The sequence below is a fragment of the Staurois parvus genome, unplaced genomic scaffold, assembly GCF_062004578.1.
Source record: "Staurois parvus isolate SC_StPar_1 unplaced genomic scaffold, SC_StPar_1.0 ptg000549l, whole genome shotgun sequence".
Lineage (NCBI taxonomy): Eukaryota > Metazoa > Chordata > Amphibia > Anura > Ranidae > Staurois > Staurois parvus.
In genome coordinates, this window is record NW_028318345.1 from 7,067,650 (window position 1) to 7,086,104 (window position 18,455).

The 18,455-nt window shown below is 41.3% G+C and overlaps 1 protein-coding gene across 1 annotated transcript; it reads right to left on the bottom strand.

The window, feature by feature from the left end:
- Positions 1-402: 402 nt before the first annotated feature.
- Positions 403-14,459, bottom strand: CUNH9orf40 (chromosome unknown C9orf40 homolog). The gene is made up of 2 exons (XM_089691081.1): positions 14,097-14,459; positions 403-3,964 (listed from the first exon to the last, which is right to left on the bottom strand). The coding sequence occupies exons 1-2, from the start codon at positions 14,445-14,447 to the stop codon at positions 3,833-3,835; spliced, it is 483 nt and encodes a 160-aa protein (XP_089547207.1). The 5' UTR covers positions 14,448-14,459; the 3' UTR covers positions 403-3,832.
- Positions 14,460-18,455: the final 3,996 nt, after the last annotated feature.

An 18,455-nucleotide genomic window follows, 5' to 3' on the forward strand; every position in this document is an offset into this window, starting at 1 on the left:
TGTTTTCTAATTTATGTACACACATTGCCACAATAAACAAAGAATCACTATGATAATGCAGTAAGTTTGGCTGTCACCAATTGTACTTAAACAGCTTATAAATATTTACAATCTGATTCTATTACCAAAACTATGCAGCAGGAATTGAGTTGCGCAATGTTTTTGGTAGATACGAGTAAAGTAGTAGAGAATAAAGTAAATGGTATGTTCAATCAAATGGTAACCTGTGTGGCCAGTTTAAAGTGAACCTGGGCATGTTATTTTGCAAACTACACATATTATTTCCTAAATGGACACATCAGGAGATCACTGGGTCAGGAGGCTGGTATATAAACAACACATTCCATTTTGTCTGGCAAGGTCACAATAAAGCCTAAAGGAGTATAAAAAGGAAGAAACACATCTTTTAAACGGTTTTTAATAAAAAAAAATAAACATATACATGTGAACATACTGTACAATACTACATTGCCGTGACAAAATTTTTTTCCCTAGTGGAGTTAATGGATACTGGATAGACCAACATTCAAGCATATTTTCTGCTGTCATCTGCAAATGGCTGTCATCCTTTTAAAATTGCATTTGAATCCCTATTTATATGTACCATTTGTTGGAGGGGCAGCACTCTAACCCACTACATGAAATAAATTAAAAGGGCAACTCCACACAAACAGTGGAAATGTGTGGGATATTTCAACGAAGAGTTAGCTGTATACATGGCATTTACCTATGCGCTTTTTAGCCTCGCTTCATAGTGCAGGTGGAAACCGCTGCAGGACCCACACTTCATCCCGCAGCTGCAACCACCAGCACACAAGACGCAGGACCTGCAAGTGCCAATATTCCTAATGGCATGGTAAGCGCTCAGGAAATTGCACGTGCGGTTCCAAGTGCGGCTGCAATTTCTGGAAAGGTGCAGGGACCTTTTTCCTGCGTTTTGCAAGGCACAGCAGCACATTCAAATGAATGCACTGCTGTGCCGCATCCCATTCAAATGAATGCACTGCTGTGCCGCATGCCACAAGACCACACTAGTGTGAACCGAGCATAAATCTTCTAATTTTCTGTGTAAAGCGGAACTACACTGCATCTGGGCATCACAAACCAAAAAAGCTATTTAATACATTTTTAATATACAAAGAAAACTCATTCATCTAGGTCTCCATGATTTACTTTGATGAGAAAACTGACCCCCTAAAATTTCTATCTGTAGCCATCTTGAGTAAGCTCAGGCACGCAGGTAGCAGAGTGTGAGAAATCACCTCATCTCCTGAAGACTCCTGGGATGTAAGACATAATTTGCCTAGGCCTGAAAACCAGGAAGTAACTGAAGAAATTTGAAACAAACTTAAAACAAGTACATATGAAATACGTTATTTACTCATGCTAGAAGCATAAGGACTAAAAATAATCAATGTTTATTGAGTGAGTGAAGTTTTGCTTTAATATTTCCAGTGCCATGTCTTAAAAGTAACTACAGCCCAAATCAACCATAGTATTGTATATGTCCTAACAAACTTTTATGGAGGGAAATACTGGAGCAAGAAGTCAATAAGGGCTCTTTCACATGGGCTGTCAACTCCATTCAGCACAGAATCAATGAGCAGATCTTCTGCTGAATAGGCCAAATGTACGTTTTTGACATACCATTCAGTTTGTCTGCATTTTGACAGCAGACAGGGGCAGAACCATGATGGCTCTATGGATGTAAAGACAGCCACAGTCTAAGAGAAACCTTTCCCCTTGCAGATTCAGAACAGGACCCTTTGCTCTGTGTGCTTTCTCTGCAGAGGTATGACAAACCCCTTGCTGAGAAAGAGCTAGACCTCTCCAATCAGCAGGGGGCATGAGCTTTACAGATTACAGATCTATAGGTCTGACTGAGCAGTGAGACCTTGAACCTCTGCAGAGAACTACTACACGAAGAGTAAGTATCCTTTTTTTGCAGCATGCTGACAGGGTACAAGCTTTTCTACTCTGGATGTGGAAGTTTTATAAAGAAAATAATCTATAAATCTTTGATGACCTTTCATTTTTAGAGACCTGGAATGTGGTTAGCGAATTTAAACTAAAAGTTGAGTTGGGCTTTAAAAAGGCACAGTTCATGTTTTGCACAATGTACCCACATTATTAAAATAAAAAGTATGCATTTATCAGATTTTTGTATTAAATCATGCAGAGCATTGCAACTATGATCTCTCAGGTGCATTGCACAGGCCCTTGTTTTGTTTACATCCCAGCCCCAAGTTAGTACAGACTGCTATGGGGCTAGTAGCAGTAAACAAAGGACAAGTGTGTGAGTGTCTTCCGATTCATAAAAGCCTAGTAGAGTAAGCCGTTCATGAAACACAATGACCTGTAAATTTGGTACTTTTATTCTGGAGAAAGCATAAACACTGATCAAAAACAAAATATAAGACCAATTATACTCTAGCTTGGTAAGGAGCTAGGTTCCCCCTTACTCCCAATACATAAAAGTAGCAGTAACATGAAAGAATAGCACAGCACAAAGATAAAATAACAAAATCAGACTTTTGCTGCAATACTCGCCTTCCATTCAAAAATTTCCCACGCAGTACTTTTTTTTTTTTTTTTTTCTGTCACTTGACGCCATCGATCTGATGGCCAGCATCATACAACCCCCTTCCTCTGAGACCAGGTCGACCTGAACCTACCTTATCCTGTGACTGAACAGTGAAAAGAGAAGCAGTACATTAATCTCTCCACAAACTTCTCATCAGTGCATTAACTGGTTGGCTCATTGTGCTTCTCTTTACTATTACACCTCAGCTCTGCTTTACAGGAACTGCAAAAGGTGGATACCAGGACAAATTAAAGTACATACACTGCTTCCATTTAAAAAAAATGTATTTACTAATATAGTAATGATTACAGAGCTGCATTAATTTGTGTCTTTTGTATCTGCCTGGAGTTAAAGGCATATTTTTTTAAACTAAAATAAAAAAAACGTGATGCTTCCCCGCTCTATGCAATGATATTGTACAGACAGCCATTTACCTCCTCTCCTGCGTGTGCCCCCAAAGGAAATTGTGTCCTATGGGGGGATAGGAGGGAGCACGACACCATAGACACACAGTGCAGCTTAGCCATGCCCCCATTAACTCCTCACTGAATTTGGCTGAAAGCAAAAGGAGCCAATGGCTCCCGCTGCTGCCCGTGTCTCCTTTGAGAAGAGGAGAGCAGGGCTGCAGCTGTGAACTGCACTCTATCAATAGAGGAATCGGGTAAGTGCTTAGGGACAGGGAGGGGGGTAATTCGCATTGGAGCATTTTTTTATCTTAATGCGTAGAATACATTAGGGTAAAACAAGTGAAGACTGCAGGACCACTTTAAGCTTTAAGGCATGCTAAGGGGGACTCTCTGTCATCATTGCCAAAAATAATTATTTTGTGCCTGATATACTATTGCACGTTGGTGAATTGGGATGGCGTCCAAGGACAAAATCTTCTTAACAGCATCGATACAGACAAATCCAAATTTCATCTGCACAGCTCACATTTTTGAATGGAACTGAACAAAGCAAATGCACAATTTTTAAATAGTATCTAGCAAAGTATTTTGTATACAATACCTTAAAGGTTATTTCCAGTAAAACTACTTACTTGTGGCACATTGCAAAAGTAAACAGGGCACATAATCAGATAACTTTTTTGGACTGTGTAATTTATGATCTTCCATATATTGACATATGTGAAAAATATGCACAAAAATGCCCATTACGTCCATATATTTCCTGGGCAATGTAAAGTAGCAAAAATGAAACAAAAAAAAAAAAAAAAGAAAATTAAATTTAAAAAGCCAACGGCTCCAGTCAACTGTCCATTTCTTGAATTTCACTGGTAGCTGCACCACAAAGGGTATCAGATAGTTCAGAAAAGTCTATGTCAGGCAAAGGAGTTCTCCAGTACTGGAATGAGTTGTACTCTGGAAAGGCTTCATCGTTCTGAGAACACAAAAAAGGAAAGCACAAATATTAGAGGCCTAGAGAGGTTTTCATTTATCCAGGCCATGGTATAGCAAGCGTCAGTTAGCTAGAAAATATTTGTCTCAGTGAGGTTGCTGACTTGCAAATGAGGTACGTGGAAAAAAAAAAAAAGTTACGCTGGTAACTGTAAGCACCCAACCACTGACTGACCTCTCAAGTACTGTAAGGAGGGAAATAGAGTGTCAAGTGTTTACCTTTATCATGAAGTTTTGGGTATTACTCTGGGCTGAAGCATTGGATGAGGGTGACAAGGAAGTGCCGGAAAGGTACAGCAAAGCTGTTGGCTCTGCCTCCCTTATGGGCAAAATAGAAATTTGCTCTAATGCTTTCATGAATATCATGCTATACAGATATCACTCAAATATACTGTCAAAATTTCCCCCAGGGGTGTGGAAATTTTTAAAAAAGCTACTTGTCCAAGGAATTAAATCGGGGTCCCAATCTACATCTCCCTCATGACAATCTACTTCGGGGGTCTGCAACCAGTAAATCATGATCTACCAGTAGATCTCGGCCAGGTGACTGGTAGATCACGGTCTGGGCTTGCTGTCCCTGCCATTCCAGAGAATCAAACAGAGTGCAAAGCAGAGGGACTACTTGTAAAGTGTAGTAGTATGTAGTAGATACATAAGCCAATGCCTCCTCTGTAGTGCTGGCTCCTGTCCCATGCGGAGTGATACCAACTGCATTCCACCTCTTATCCTGGCTAACGGTCTCCAGAGTGGTGCCAGCAGAAGGAAAGAAGAGATTGTCAGGCCAGTGTGAAGTAATACACTGGGCATAAGAATATAGGGCTGCTTTCACACTGATGTTCTACAATTTACCCACACTGCACCTTTCCTACGGGTTTGCTGCACTTAGCTATAGACGTCTATTATATCCTGCGGGTTTGGTGCACCTCCTGAATGCAGGAAATTTGGTGTGCTTTCAGAAAGTGCACCACACCTGCAGGTTATAATGCGAGGTAGTATCAAAAAGCTAAGACTAGTTTTGTAACACACCAACAGATGGCAGCATGCACAGTCACAGGGAGCACCAATCTTCATAAGTCAGTGTGCCAAAAGACATTGTTCTGTGTACATTGGGAGCTGTGCAACTGCCACTATTTCGGACGACGTGTGTTATCATGTCTGCCATTTCATCATGGCCAGCAAGTTAGAACAAAGAGCAAACATGAAATGCTGCGTGAAACTAGGCAAATCTGCCACAGACACATTTGACATGATTCAACAAGTTTACAGCGATGCTGCAATGAGGCGCCGAGGAGTTTTGAGTGGCATGTGCACTTCAAGAGCAGAAGAACATCACTGGAAGATGATGAGAAATCAGGAAGACCTTCAAAGAGCTCAACCCTCCAAAATGCCCTCTTCCTGAAGATGAAGATCCAGCTCAAAGGTCGCCGTTTTGTCAACATTGCAGAGCTTCAGCGATTTGCCCAGTGATCCAAGTGCGTTTGACAGGTGGTGAAGAGGCGATATGTTGTCTCCTCACCACCTGATTTAAACCCATGATTGCCATGCAATGCACTTGATTGCAAAATGGCAGTATGGCAATCAGATGTTTAAATCAAGTGTGAGGAGGTGACACTGTGCCCGGTGATCTTTGACTTCTTCCATGTTGTTGAGGTAGATCTCCACCTCTTTAAGGTTGCCTACCCCTGATCTACTTGTCCTGATAAAAAAATAAATAAATTTAACCAAAACCATACTTAAATAAGGTTTTAACATTGTGCTGTTTATCTCCTACTCACCTCCCTGCTTGTCTCCAGCACCTCACGCAGGGAGTAGCAGAGAGAGGAGAGACCTTGCAGTGTCATAAGCAACCATTGGGTGCTCATCAGAAAAGAGGAGTGTTGGGCTCTCTCAATGCTCAGCACATCCGCTGAGTGAGTACATGAGGTGCAGGTCTCAATGAAAAAAAAAACAACTTTATTCCTTCAGGTTACCCTCACAAACAGAAGCACTTGGGTACTTAGTACAAGCGCATGCTGAGCAGCCAAATCATGTTCCAGTGTCCGCTCTGTGAGGCTCTATTCACACCTGGGTGTCACAGCAGAATAGCCATGATTCTGCCCACAATCTCAAAAACGCACTACAAAACGCAAAGTGCACGTTCAAGTGCCATTATTTTCAATGGCAAATGCTATGCAGTTTTGCCATGATTGTCACACAGAAAATCGTGTGGAAAATTGTATTATGTTAAAACTATCGCCCAAAAAGGAGCAGGAACTTCTTTAGAGTGACAAACTTCACGTGATTTACCACGATTGCCATGCAATTTATTGCACTGCTTTTTAGGTGCCATTTAAAAAAATAAATGGCACCTGAACTTTCATTTTGCAATTGCAGTTCATTTTGACAGCACAGGCAGAATTGCAGTGATTCTGCCATAATCCCAAAATGCCTAGGTGTGAATGGAGCCTTAGTCCTGATTCACACTGATGTGAATATGATGCAGATCAGATGCAATCCAAAAAGAAGATTCACATGGCATCTGAAAATACATTGTTTCTATAAATGACATTCACATCTATGCAGTGCAATTTTGATCTCGTTAAAAAAAAAAAAAAAAAAGTGTCTTGTGCGAATTTAGAGCTGTGCGTTCCAAACTCGCACAGCATAGAGTATAGTGGCATTCTGACAAAACTGTTCAAATAAGATGCAATTCATAGAAGTGGCTAGAATATATATTTGCAAAAAAATGGAAGGAAGGCAGTTTAGTAGAGAAAAGGATGGATGGCATTCCTAGCATATAAAGGCAGATTGAAAAATCACAGTAGTACTAAATTTGCATTGAACAAAGGGGTATTCACAATCACATCCCTGAATTGTAGTAGAATTGCATCTGACTCACACCTGAACCTACTTCCTTTGACTGTCGCACTAAAAACTTACATGAAAATCGCACCGCATAAAGTAAACTCTACTACTTGGCCACAACAGGCCTAAATGTAAAAAACAAAACACAAAAAAAACACCTGCCTGGCGCTGCAATATGATTTGCACATCCCTGTTCCCCTAATAAAAAGATCACTATTTTAATGTGCCAAAACCCATGAACTCCAAAAATTAGCTTTAAAAACAAAAGAGCATGCATTTTTTTTGCACATTATAGACTGCAATCGTCACACTTCATAATTTTGAGTTCCAGAGCCTAACAGAGATGCATACTGCAGGTCTGTACCAATACATAGGTTTAACCCTCTCTCTGTCAAAGCTATATATTTTCTGAAAGCAGGCCCTGAAGTATAAAATGGTGGCAGTTTATTTTTTTTATGTCACATAATAATTGCAGCTACTGTTTATCAAAACTATAATTTCCTCAAAAAACACATTTTTAATGCACACAAATATAATTTTTTTGTTAACATAAAAGATTAGGCTGCATTGAGTAAATACAGTGGGTATAAAAAGTCTACACACCCCTGTTAAAATGTCAGGTTTCTGTGATGTAAAAAAAATGAGACAAAGATAAATCATTTCAGAACTTTTTCCACCTTTAACTTTCCTAGTGGTAATCCCGAGTGTGGCTTGGTGTTAATTTACAGCACCAAAAGTGGTACCCCGAGCCACACTCGGTATTACACTGTAGTGCTTGTCCTGCGATCTCCCGATCCTTACCTTGTCCTGCGATCCCCCGATGTCCTCCGGCCATGTCCTTGGGCTGATGCTGGCATCCGTCTTCCCTTCCCTGCGAGCGTCAGTACGCAGGGGGGCGGAACCGGCGAGAGATTCAAAATAGTAAAAATATGACACACACAATACATTGTAATCTGTTAGTATTAAAAAATGTAATAAATCCTCCTGCGCTGCTATGCCTACTAGGACTAGTGAAACAGCAGCTTACATCCAATCCTCACCTTAAGATGGACAAATACATAAACTACTTTGATAGTGATGTAGCGCTATAGGTATAATTATGCCCTTTGGTTCGGTACAACACTGCTTCCACAATATTAATATCAATATACAGTCAACCAAACTTATACTTGTGACATTTATAGGTGATTAGTGCAGTATAACTCAAACACATATATATATCCAAGTGATCATTCCAATATTGCTGTGACACACAGTGATTCCTTATGCAGGGATGTGGGTCACCTTACATAGGTGATATATATAAGTAACAGTGATATAAATGTCCACAGTATCCGGTGTCTATCTTGTGTATCAACAGCACAAACAATGATAAACAGCATGCTCCTGTGCCGGTGCAGGTAGTGAGTAATACTCCTATATGGCAGGCATGCCCTCTCACCTTCCCCCTGCGACCCACAGGGGCCAAAAAGCCTTACGGATCACCCAGGATCCTACACGATCTCTCCAAGCAAGGATTGACTCCACAACCTTCAGTGAACTCTCCTCCACCTTCCAGCATATATTTTATGTATATACCAGTATATACCTTCACATATCAGCAGAAGTACAAATCGCTTGTGTCACCTCACATGGGTGTACTGAGAACTTTCTGGTGTACTAAGATGGCGCTGGACCGGAAGTGCGTCACACTTATAGATCCTGACGAAGCTACGAGAGGCGCGGCGTAACGCGTAGATGCGACACTTCCGGTCCAGCGCCATCTTAGTACACCACAGAGTTCTCAGTACACCCATGTGAGGTGACACAAGCGATTTGTACTTCTGCTGACATGTGAGTTTGTACTTGGCGGGTTTATTAAATTTTTACATACAGTGTTGCACTATGGAGGATCTCTGTTTTTCTATTGTACGACTCCCAAACATCATGAGTATATATGCGTATACATATTGCTACCTGGCCATGGAGGAATAGTGGAAGGTGGAGGAGAGTTCACTGAAGGTTGTGGAGTCAGTCCTTGCCTGGAGAGATCGTGTAGGATCCTGAGTGATCCGTAAGGCTTTTTGGCCCCTGTGGGTCGCAGGGGGAAGGTGAGAGGGCATGCCTGCCATATAGGAGTATTACTCACTACCTGCACCGGCACAGGAGCATGCTGTTTATCATTGTTTGTGCTGTTGATACACAAGATAGACACCGGATACTGTGGATATTTATATCACTGTTACTTATATATATCACCTATTTAAGGTGACCCATATCCCTGCACAGGGAATCACTGTGTGTCATGGCAATATTGGAATGATCACTTGGATATATATATGTGTTTGAGTTATACTGCACTAATCACCTATAAATGTCACAAGTATAATTTTGGTTGACTGTATATTGATATTAATATTGTGGAAGCAGTGTTGTACCGAACCAAAGGGTCATAATTATACCTATAGCGCTACATCACTATCATACTAGTTAATCTGTTAGTATTACATTACTGTATCAAACCATTTCACATACATTTTGTCCTGAGTGCTTTGTCCTGTGCCCTGCCTGCACTTTTACCGTTCTTTCTGCCTGGAAACTTGAGAACGTCCATGGCATCCAAAAAGCATCCCTTTAGGTCAAATGCAGCTTTAGACCAGCTAGAAAACAGTGATCGTGATTTAGAATCACTTGCAGAATTGAGTGATGATTCGTGGGGAAATTCGTCATCAGACACTGAAAATGCTTCTACGACTGAGCTCAGCGATGTGCGAACTTGGTGCTCTATTTCAAATTTCAGTGTTTTTGATTTGATTACATTATTGAATTTATTATATTATTTTTTATAATTAATTATATTATAATTTATTTAGTGTTTCAAACTTTATCATACCCGGGATGTTTACTAGACTCTTGTTTGGACAGGTTTCAGTGAGTTATTCCTAAGAATTACAGGCCTACAATATAAAACAACAAATTTCCATGCAAAACAATGTACTGCTTTGACATTCAAAAATATTGAATAGCTAGACCACCAGGGAGGTTAATGTAACCTATAAACTGTACAACTCAGTTGAACAACAAACTGAAATTTTTAGTGGAGGTAAGTAAAAATAAAAAACTAAAATATGGTTGCATAAGTGTGCACACCCTTAAACTAATACTTTGTTGATTTTATTCCAGCACTCAGTCTTTTTGGGTATGAGTCTATCAGCATGGCACATCATGACTTGGCAATATTCGCCCACTCTTCCTTGCAAAAACACTCCAAATCTGTCTGATTGCGAGGGCATCTCCTGTGCACAGCCCTCTTTAGATCACCCCACAGATTTTCGATCGGATTCAGGTCTGAGCTCTGGCTGGGTCATTCCAAAACTTTAATCTTCTTCTGGTGAAGCCATTCCTTTGTTGATTTGGATGTATGCTTTGGGTCATTGTCATGCTGAAAGATGAAGTTCCTCTTCATGTTCAGCTTTCTAGCAGAAGCCTGAATGTTTTGTGCCAATATTGACTGGTATTTGGAACTGTTCATAATTCCCTCAACCTTGACTAAGACCCCAGTTCCAGCTGAAGAAAAACAGCCCCAAAGAATAATGCTACCACCACCATGCTTCACTGTGGGTATGGTGTTCTTTTGGTGATGTGTAGTGTTGTTTTTGTGCCAAACATATGTCTTTTGGAAATATGGCCAAAAAGTTCAATCTTGGTTTCAGCAGACCATAACACATTTTCCCACATTTTACTCCCTGCCCCCCTCCTAAAAGATTTCAGTTTGGTTTTCAACTGAGTTGTACAGTTTATAGAGCACATAAAAGGTGGAAAAAGTTCTGAAATGATTTATCTTTGTCTCATTTTTTTACATTGCAGAAACCTGACATTTTAACAGGGATATGTAGAATTTTTATATCCACTGTAGACATCAAATATATCAAGCCCCAAAATTACATGCACTCATGAAACCGTAAAAAAAAATTTGGTGTTTGGGAGTGTCCATAGGCAATGCTTTAAAAGCCTTTACAGCAATCAACTTTGAGTTAAAGTGTTTGTAAAGGCTCAAGGTTTTTTTTACCTTCATGCATTCTATAAATGAAGGTAAAAAACCTTCTGTGTGCAGCAGTGCCCCCAGCCCCTCCTAATACTTACCTGAGCCTCATAGCGATCCAGCCATGTGAACCATAGCCTCGGCTGTCCTAGGTCTCTGCATCCTCAATGACTGAGAATGCGGTCAATCACAGCCAGTTAGCCAATGAGGAGACATGGGGGCGGGGCCAAGCCATGGCTCCGTGCGTGAATGGACACACGGAACCGCGGGTGTATCCATAGTAAGGTGCTTGCTCTGAGGGCACCCGACAGGAGGAAGGGGCCAGGAGAGCCTGCGGGGACCCGAGAAGAGGAGAATCCAGGCTGCTTTGTGCAAAACCACTGCACACCGTAGGTAGGTAGAACATGTTTGTTATAATCCAAAGAAAAAAAAAATGAACCTGTAGAATCCCTTTAACAGTGAATGATGACCCTAGAATTACTGCTCTCATTCTGGCATGCACAACAATACCCAAGATGTTTGGCACAATTATAGATTTGCACACCCCCAAATGCACATTTGCATGTATGTGGGGTTGGGGGGATTTTAAAATGTTTTGGGATGTTTGTTTGCAAGGCACCCAGAAGTCACAAGTGAGCCCAAGACACATGGTGGCACATTCCCAGATGTGAAAAAATGTAATCAGGGGGGCTTTACAGCTGCCTGCAGCACTTTCACAATAAAGCCAGCAGCAAAATAGGCAAACAGCTGGGTGTTTGTTTACATGGCGGTGCTGCCACCACTGTAATAGTTACAGAGGTGGCAAGGAGAAAGGTAAATATCACCTAAAGTCCAACAGTGTGTGCAGTTAAAGTGGTTCTGAAGCCAGATGTTTTGTTATTAACTTAATGCATTACCTGCATCAAGATAAAAAACCTTCCACAAGTTGTACCCCCCACCCTAAATACTTATCCAAGTCCTCTATCGATCCAGGGATGTACACATCAGCAACAGCGCTGGTTCTCTTTCTCTCCTGTCACAGGAAGCAGTAAGGACTTTGGCTGCTAATGCTGTCAATCAGGTGCAGACACGTTGTCTGTCTCTGCCAGTCTATGCACATGTGCAGACACGCTGCGAGTCTGTCAGGTTCCAAACACACCATGGGTCTCTGCCAGGTCCTATAGACCTGGGGCCTGTCTGTTCATGTGAGAGAGATGCACAGATGTTATACAGCATTCTCATCTAGGCAAAAGTAAATAAACTAAAAATATTTAAAAAATACTTGTTTTTGTTTTTTATTTTAAATCCAATCGCTTAGGGAGAGGGGAAAAAAATGAGAAGTCCTTTTCAGGGGCGATGGCCTGCTTTAAAGGAAAAGTACATTTTTCCCAGAAAATAGCCTTTGCAGTCATAGATAATAAAAATCTGTGCAGGTTTGTACAATGATCATTAAAACTGTTGGATGCTCACTCCCAGCATTGCAGGAGTGAAAACAGAGAGCTTTCACATTGTAGCAACAAGGCAGGATGTGGGGTCGCTAACTAGTTTTTTAGCCAGGCTTCTGAGGGGACCCAAATGGCCTACAATCAATAAGATTTATGATCATTTTACAAAGCTGCACAGATTCTGACAGTAGAGAGTCCCAGCTGTCAGAATACAATGCCCTAAGAGGGAGAGTCCTGCATCCACATCACTTGTGTGGAATCAGGAATCTTGTGTTTTCTTTTTTTTTTTAATCTAATTTCTTCATACATTTTGGCCAAAATGTATTCTGCTACATCTTTGCTAAAAAAAAAAAAAAATCCCAATATGTGTCAATTAATTGGTTTACGTGAAAGTTATAGCGTCTACAAATGGCAGTGTATTATACTGGAATTTCTATTTATTTTTTTTATACTAGGTAATGGTGGGGATCAATGACTGCAGTGGGCATTCTGACACTGGGTGGGAACTGACTAATGGTCACGGACATCTTCAGTGACACTAATACAATGATCAGTGCTAATAAAAAGCACTGACACTGTACTAATGACACTGGGCAGGAAGGAGTTAACATCTGGGGTGATCAAAGGGTTAACTGTGTGTTGTGCTTACACTGTGTGCTGTTTTACTAGAGAGATGTGCTGCTTTCTCTCTCTCTGCTGTGAAGAGAGAGAGAAAGCAGAATGTCCAGGTTGACAGGACATAGATCTGTGTTGTGTACACACAGATCTCTCCCGTCAGCTTTAGCATCGATCACCGAGTGCAGGCAGGACCTGGTGATTGACATCCGCTGCAACCAATAGCAGTGCGAGTAGGGCGGCGCGCGCGCCCCTTACCTGTAAAATAACGTATATTTATGTGATTTTGCACAGAGCAGCCTCCCCGTAACAGTATATCTGCGATAGGGTGGTAGGTAAGCGGTTAATTAAAAATATGTATCAGAATATATATTGGCCTAAATTTATTTAGAAATTTGATTTTTAATTTTTTTTTTTATTGGATGTTTTATCACAGAATGTAAAAAAAATGTTTGAAATTTATTTTTTCATTTATTGCGCAAAAAAAAATACAAAACTCAGTGGTTATCAAATACCACCAAAAGAAAGCTCTATTTGTATAAAAAAAAAGACCTATATAAATTTGTGTACAGCGTTGCATGACCGTGCAATTGCCAGTTAAAGTAACACAGTGCCAAAAGGCAAAAAATGGCCTGGTCATGAAGGGGGTAAAACGTCCGCCAGTCAGGTGGTTAGGATGGCAGCTTCCTTGGCTGAAAAGGAGAGGAAGGTTTATGCAGGCCATACATGGTTTGAATTCTGAACGATTTGTCCTCTAAAGATCAAAACATCGTTCGTTCTGTAATCTGATGGTGCCACCAATGATTCCTAGATTGTAAGCTCTAAGGAGCAGGGCCCTCAAATCCCTCTTGTATTGAACTGTATTGTCTCCCGTTATATTGTAAAGCGCTGAGCAACTGTTGGCGCTATATAAATCCTGTATAATAATAATAATTTCGAAAATCGGTCATTTTTCATGAATTTTCCAGCATGTCCGATAAACGAAATGGGGAGGAACCACGAAAATCGGCCGATGCCATTGCCCCACTAACGAAGCAAAAATCGGGCGATTATTCTTAGGTCCAACTTTCGTACGAAAATCGTTGGGAATTCGCACCATGTATGGCCTGCAATGTTCTGCTTGGATTCCCTGATTATGTGATGAGGCTTTTGGATTTGGTATGTATAGACTGTCACACAGGAGCTGTTGGAAATGTCCTGGGCCCGGTTACCTGGCACTTGTACTGCAGCTCCTGGCTGTGCGAGTTCTCTGCCCCTCTCATCTTCTTGCAGGGAGGAGGGGAGGATGTAGTTGCTGGGAAAGGTGGGAGCACTCTCTCACACTCCTCCTCCGGGGGGGCGCTCTCAGGCTCCAGCTTTCTCTTCCTTACTGGGAATATTTGTACGACATCCGGGGTGCAGCGCTTGGAAGGCAGCGGCTTCTTACACGGAGGCAGCACGGTGACCAGGGACTGCAACTCACACTTTCTCTTCGTCATGTCCCTCAACACACAGCTCACGTGACCCACACTTGCGACGGCCTGCTCTGGTGACGGGGAAATGTTGTTTTTCCGGTCCGCCATACACAACTTCCCCGCTCTATAGAAAAGCACACTCTCCGCCTACACAGGGCACAGCGGCCTCTAGCGTCGCCTGGACGAACTGTAGCAACAGGGTCTGTGTGTTCCCGAGAAATGCCATGGAGGGATGCTTGGAAATAATAATGAGAAGAAGAAAAAGAAACAATTCAGTTCCAGAAGGTTTCCCCCCCCTCATATCAGTCCATTTTTTGTCATACCACACTGCGCTACTTTAACTGGTGCTTAAACCCAGGAGCCTGCATTCACTATATCTGCTCTCCAGGGGCGGACTGACCATTTGGAAACTTGGGCACTGCCCAAGGGCCCGGGGTCAGTAGGGGGCCCCATGAGATGCCCCTGGTACCTTTTTCTTAGCCTTTTTTTAGTTTGGGCAAGGACATGGGCCCCATGATCCCCTATTGCCCGGGGGCTCCATGAGTTGTCGGTCCGCCCCTGCTTTGCAATTATTTTAGTAAATATAAACTGCTAAATTCCTTTTCTCATCAGCAGTTAGAGCAGTCTTGTGACTTCAGCAGAGCACTGGTTAAAGCTTGTAAGAGGAGTTTTCTTTCTGCTCTAGGAGGATGTGAAACCCCTGACCTCTGAACAGTGCTGATTGGCCCTGGGCTGTTCACATGCACTCTCCCAAGGAAAAAAAAAAAAAAAAACCTCTAGCAATACACACCAAACTGAGCATGTAACTACAGAGCAGCACAGTAGATAAATGGTTAGCACTCCCACCTGGCAGTACTAGGGTCGTTGTTTCAAACCCCAACCATGACACCACCTGTTTGGAGTTTACGTGTTCTTCCTGTGCCTGCGTGGGTTTCCTCTGGATACTCTGGTTTCCTCCCACACTCCAAAGACATGCTGGTAGGTGAATTGGCTCCTGTCTAAATTGGCCCTAGTATGTGTATATATGAATGTAAGTTAGGGACCTTAGATTGTACACCCTTGAGGGTTAGGGACTGATGTGAATGTACAATATATATATGTAAAGCACTGCGTAAATTGACGGCGCTATATAAGTACCTGAAATAAATAAAATAATTCAGGCTGTATCAGGTGGACCTTTGTACAAGAGAAGAGGCAGATAAGACAGGATCAAACAGCCTGTTAACGCAATGCAGAGGATTAACCCCTTAGGTTCCACAGTGAGTATAACAAGCATGCTTTACTGCATATACAGACTGATTTTACTGTTGTGGGCTTAGTAACACTTTAAGCAGTGATGCAACGCTGTACCCATATGAAATTTATATCATGTTTTACACACAAATAGAGCATTTGATCTCCAATGTTTTTTTTTCTTTTTTTGCAATAGAAACTAAAGAAAAAATTCTGAAAAGTTTACAAAAAAAAACATTTTCTACTTTCTTTTATAAAAATATCCAAAAAAGCTCAATTTTCTCCATAAATTTAGGCCAGAATGTATTTTGCTACATGTCTTTGATAAAAAAAAATAAATCAAATAAGTGTAAATGTATTGGTTTGCATGACAGTCCTAGCATGTACAAACTATGGTATATATACTGGATTGTTTTTAATACCACTAATGGCTGCGATCAATGACTTATAATGAGACTGCAGGAGTGTGACGGGCAATCTGACATTAACCGACACTGACTAACTGCCGCTGACTTTATCAATGACAATTATACAGTGATCAGTGATATTATACAGTGTCATTGTACTAATGGCACTGGCTGGGAAGGGATTAACATCTAGGGCAGTCTAGGGGTGAATGCGTGCCCAACAACACAATATTGCCAAAAGTATTGGGGCACCCCTCCAAATCATTGGATTCAGGTGTTCCAATCACCTCCATGGCCACAGATGTATAAAATCAAGCACCTAGGCATGCAGATTACTTCTACAAACATTTGTGAAAGAATGGGTCACTCTCAGGAGCTCAGTGAATTCAAGCGTGGTACTGTGATAGGTTACCACCTGTGCAATAAGTCCACCCATGAAATTTCCTTGCTACTAAATATTCCATGTAAGATCAAAGCAGAAAAGCGAGCACTAAAACAATGAACAGCTGAAGCACCATAAAGGTAACCAAAAACAACCTACAAGACAATATGATAAATATAGGTGTAGCGCTAAAATATATGACGACAGAATTTTCCAATGTGATGTGATCATACGCAATAAATATATATGAATAAAAGTTTATGCAAAAAAAATGAATCGTTATTGGTATTCAAACATAAAGTGACAAAGTGCAAGTAATGTGCTAATATATCATTTCCACAATAAAGTGCTAATATAGTGATAATTGTGAGCACATAATAGTGCTAAAGTATCAAAATCCAATATATGACAAGAAAAATGTCCATAAAGTGCTAATTGTGAAGATCCATCCAAGAATGATCTTAAGGTGAGTGCTTCGTATACTCTAACGATTATTCGGTGATGTGCCAGGAATATGTTAAGATTACGCACTCACCAGATGCGTAATAATAATAATATGCATTATGCATATAATGTCAGCCAGAGGTCCCCTAAGGAAGCTTCATGAGCTAACAAATCTACAGAGCCCATTCTGGAGGACGGCTGAGGTGCTGCAGATAACCCAGGGGAAGGGGATCTCTCTGACCAGACCAGGCTGTATACATCCTTAAATGACCTCTGGCTGACATTATGTATTATTATTACGCATCTGTTGAGTGCGTTATCTTAACATATTCCTGATTGGAACACCTTTATCCAATGATTTGGAGGGGTGTCCCAATACTTTTGGCAATATAGTGTATGCGTGCTTAGGCATACTTGCTGTTTCTGTCCCTGTTATGGAAATTCGCCCTCTCCATTTGTACTAGTGACCATTATCAGTGAAATATCATTTCACATCTGCACCTGAAGAGGAAGAGAGAAATCTTCCAATGGGGACACAAATTCTGGTGAAAACAAAGGATTCATTCACTTTGGAGGAATTTCCTCTCACTTTCTGTTTGGCTATTACACAGGAAGTGAAGGGAAATCTCTCCAGTGGGACAGAGATGGCAAAAAAACTGACAGGGGTTATAACCCTCCCTTACTTTATCCAAAAAAAAGAAAAAAGTTTTGCTTTCAGTTCTACTTTAACAAGTTACCCCCCCCCCCCTTGCGGCAGGGCAGTGCAGTGCAGGGAAATGCTGTCAACTTTTGAATCCAGCTCGATGCTGCTTGCAGGATACTTTTTCATACATTTGTGACGGCTCAGGAATGACACTGGAATTCACATGTCAAAAAAAGGAAAAGCTGTGCCTAATGCCAGTTCTCTCCTGTGCAGTTCTGCAACATTGAAAACTGCCCTGTACCTGGGGAGATGAACTACCCAGCCTGTGTGATTGGGAGTAATGTTGTAGATACTGTAAATAACAGGACACTAGGCGGGTACGTCTATGCTACTTCTATATGTTGTATATGTGAAGTCATCGCTATTAGAATATATGAAAGAACAGAGAGGACCGAAAGTGTATCCAAACCCTGAAAATGTAGTATACTGTATTGCATATTTACAATATGGCTTGCCAAAAAATGTCATTATTGTGGTAAAATTGTTTATACATTTTACAAACACATTGCATTCCATGACTGTTCAGCATAAAGCAGAACTCCAGCCAAAATACACTCACCGGCCACTTTATTAGGTACACCTTGCTAGTGCCAAGAAAATATCCCCCACACCATTACACCACCACCATCCTGAACCACTGATACAAGGCAGGATGGATCCATGCTTTCAAGTTGTTTACGCCAAATTCTGACCCTACCATCTGAATGTCACAGAAACCAGTCTGCCCATTGACCTCTGACAATAATAGACATTTTAATCCACACAACTGCCTCACACTGGATATTTTCTCTTTTTCGGACCATTCCCTGTAAACCCTAGAGATGGCTGTGCGTGAAAATCCCAGTAGATCAGCACTTTGAAATACTCAGACCAACCTTTCTGGCACCAACAACCATGCCATGTTCAAAGTCACCTAAATCCCCATTCTTCCCATTCTGATGCTCTGT

Bases quoted from the DNA above. Each gene is read 5' to 3' on its own strand.
- CUNH9orf40 (XM_089691081.1), bottom strand. From the start codon at position 14,447: ATGGCGGACCGGAAAAACAACATTTCCCCGTCACCAGAGCAGGCCGTC. The intron at 3,965-14,096 runs GTAACCGGGCCC...TTGTGTTCTCAG, and splicing joins AGCTGCAGTACAAGTGCCAG to AACGATGAAGCCTTTCCAGA.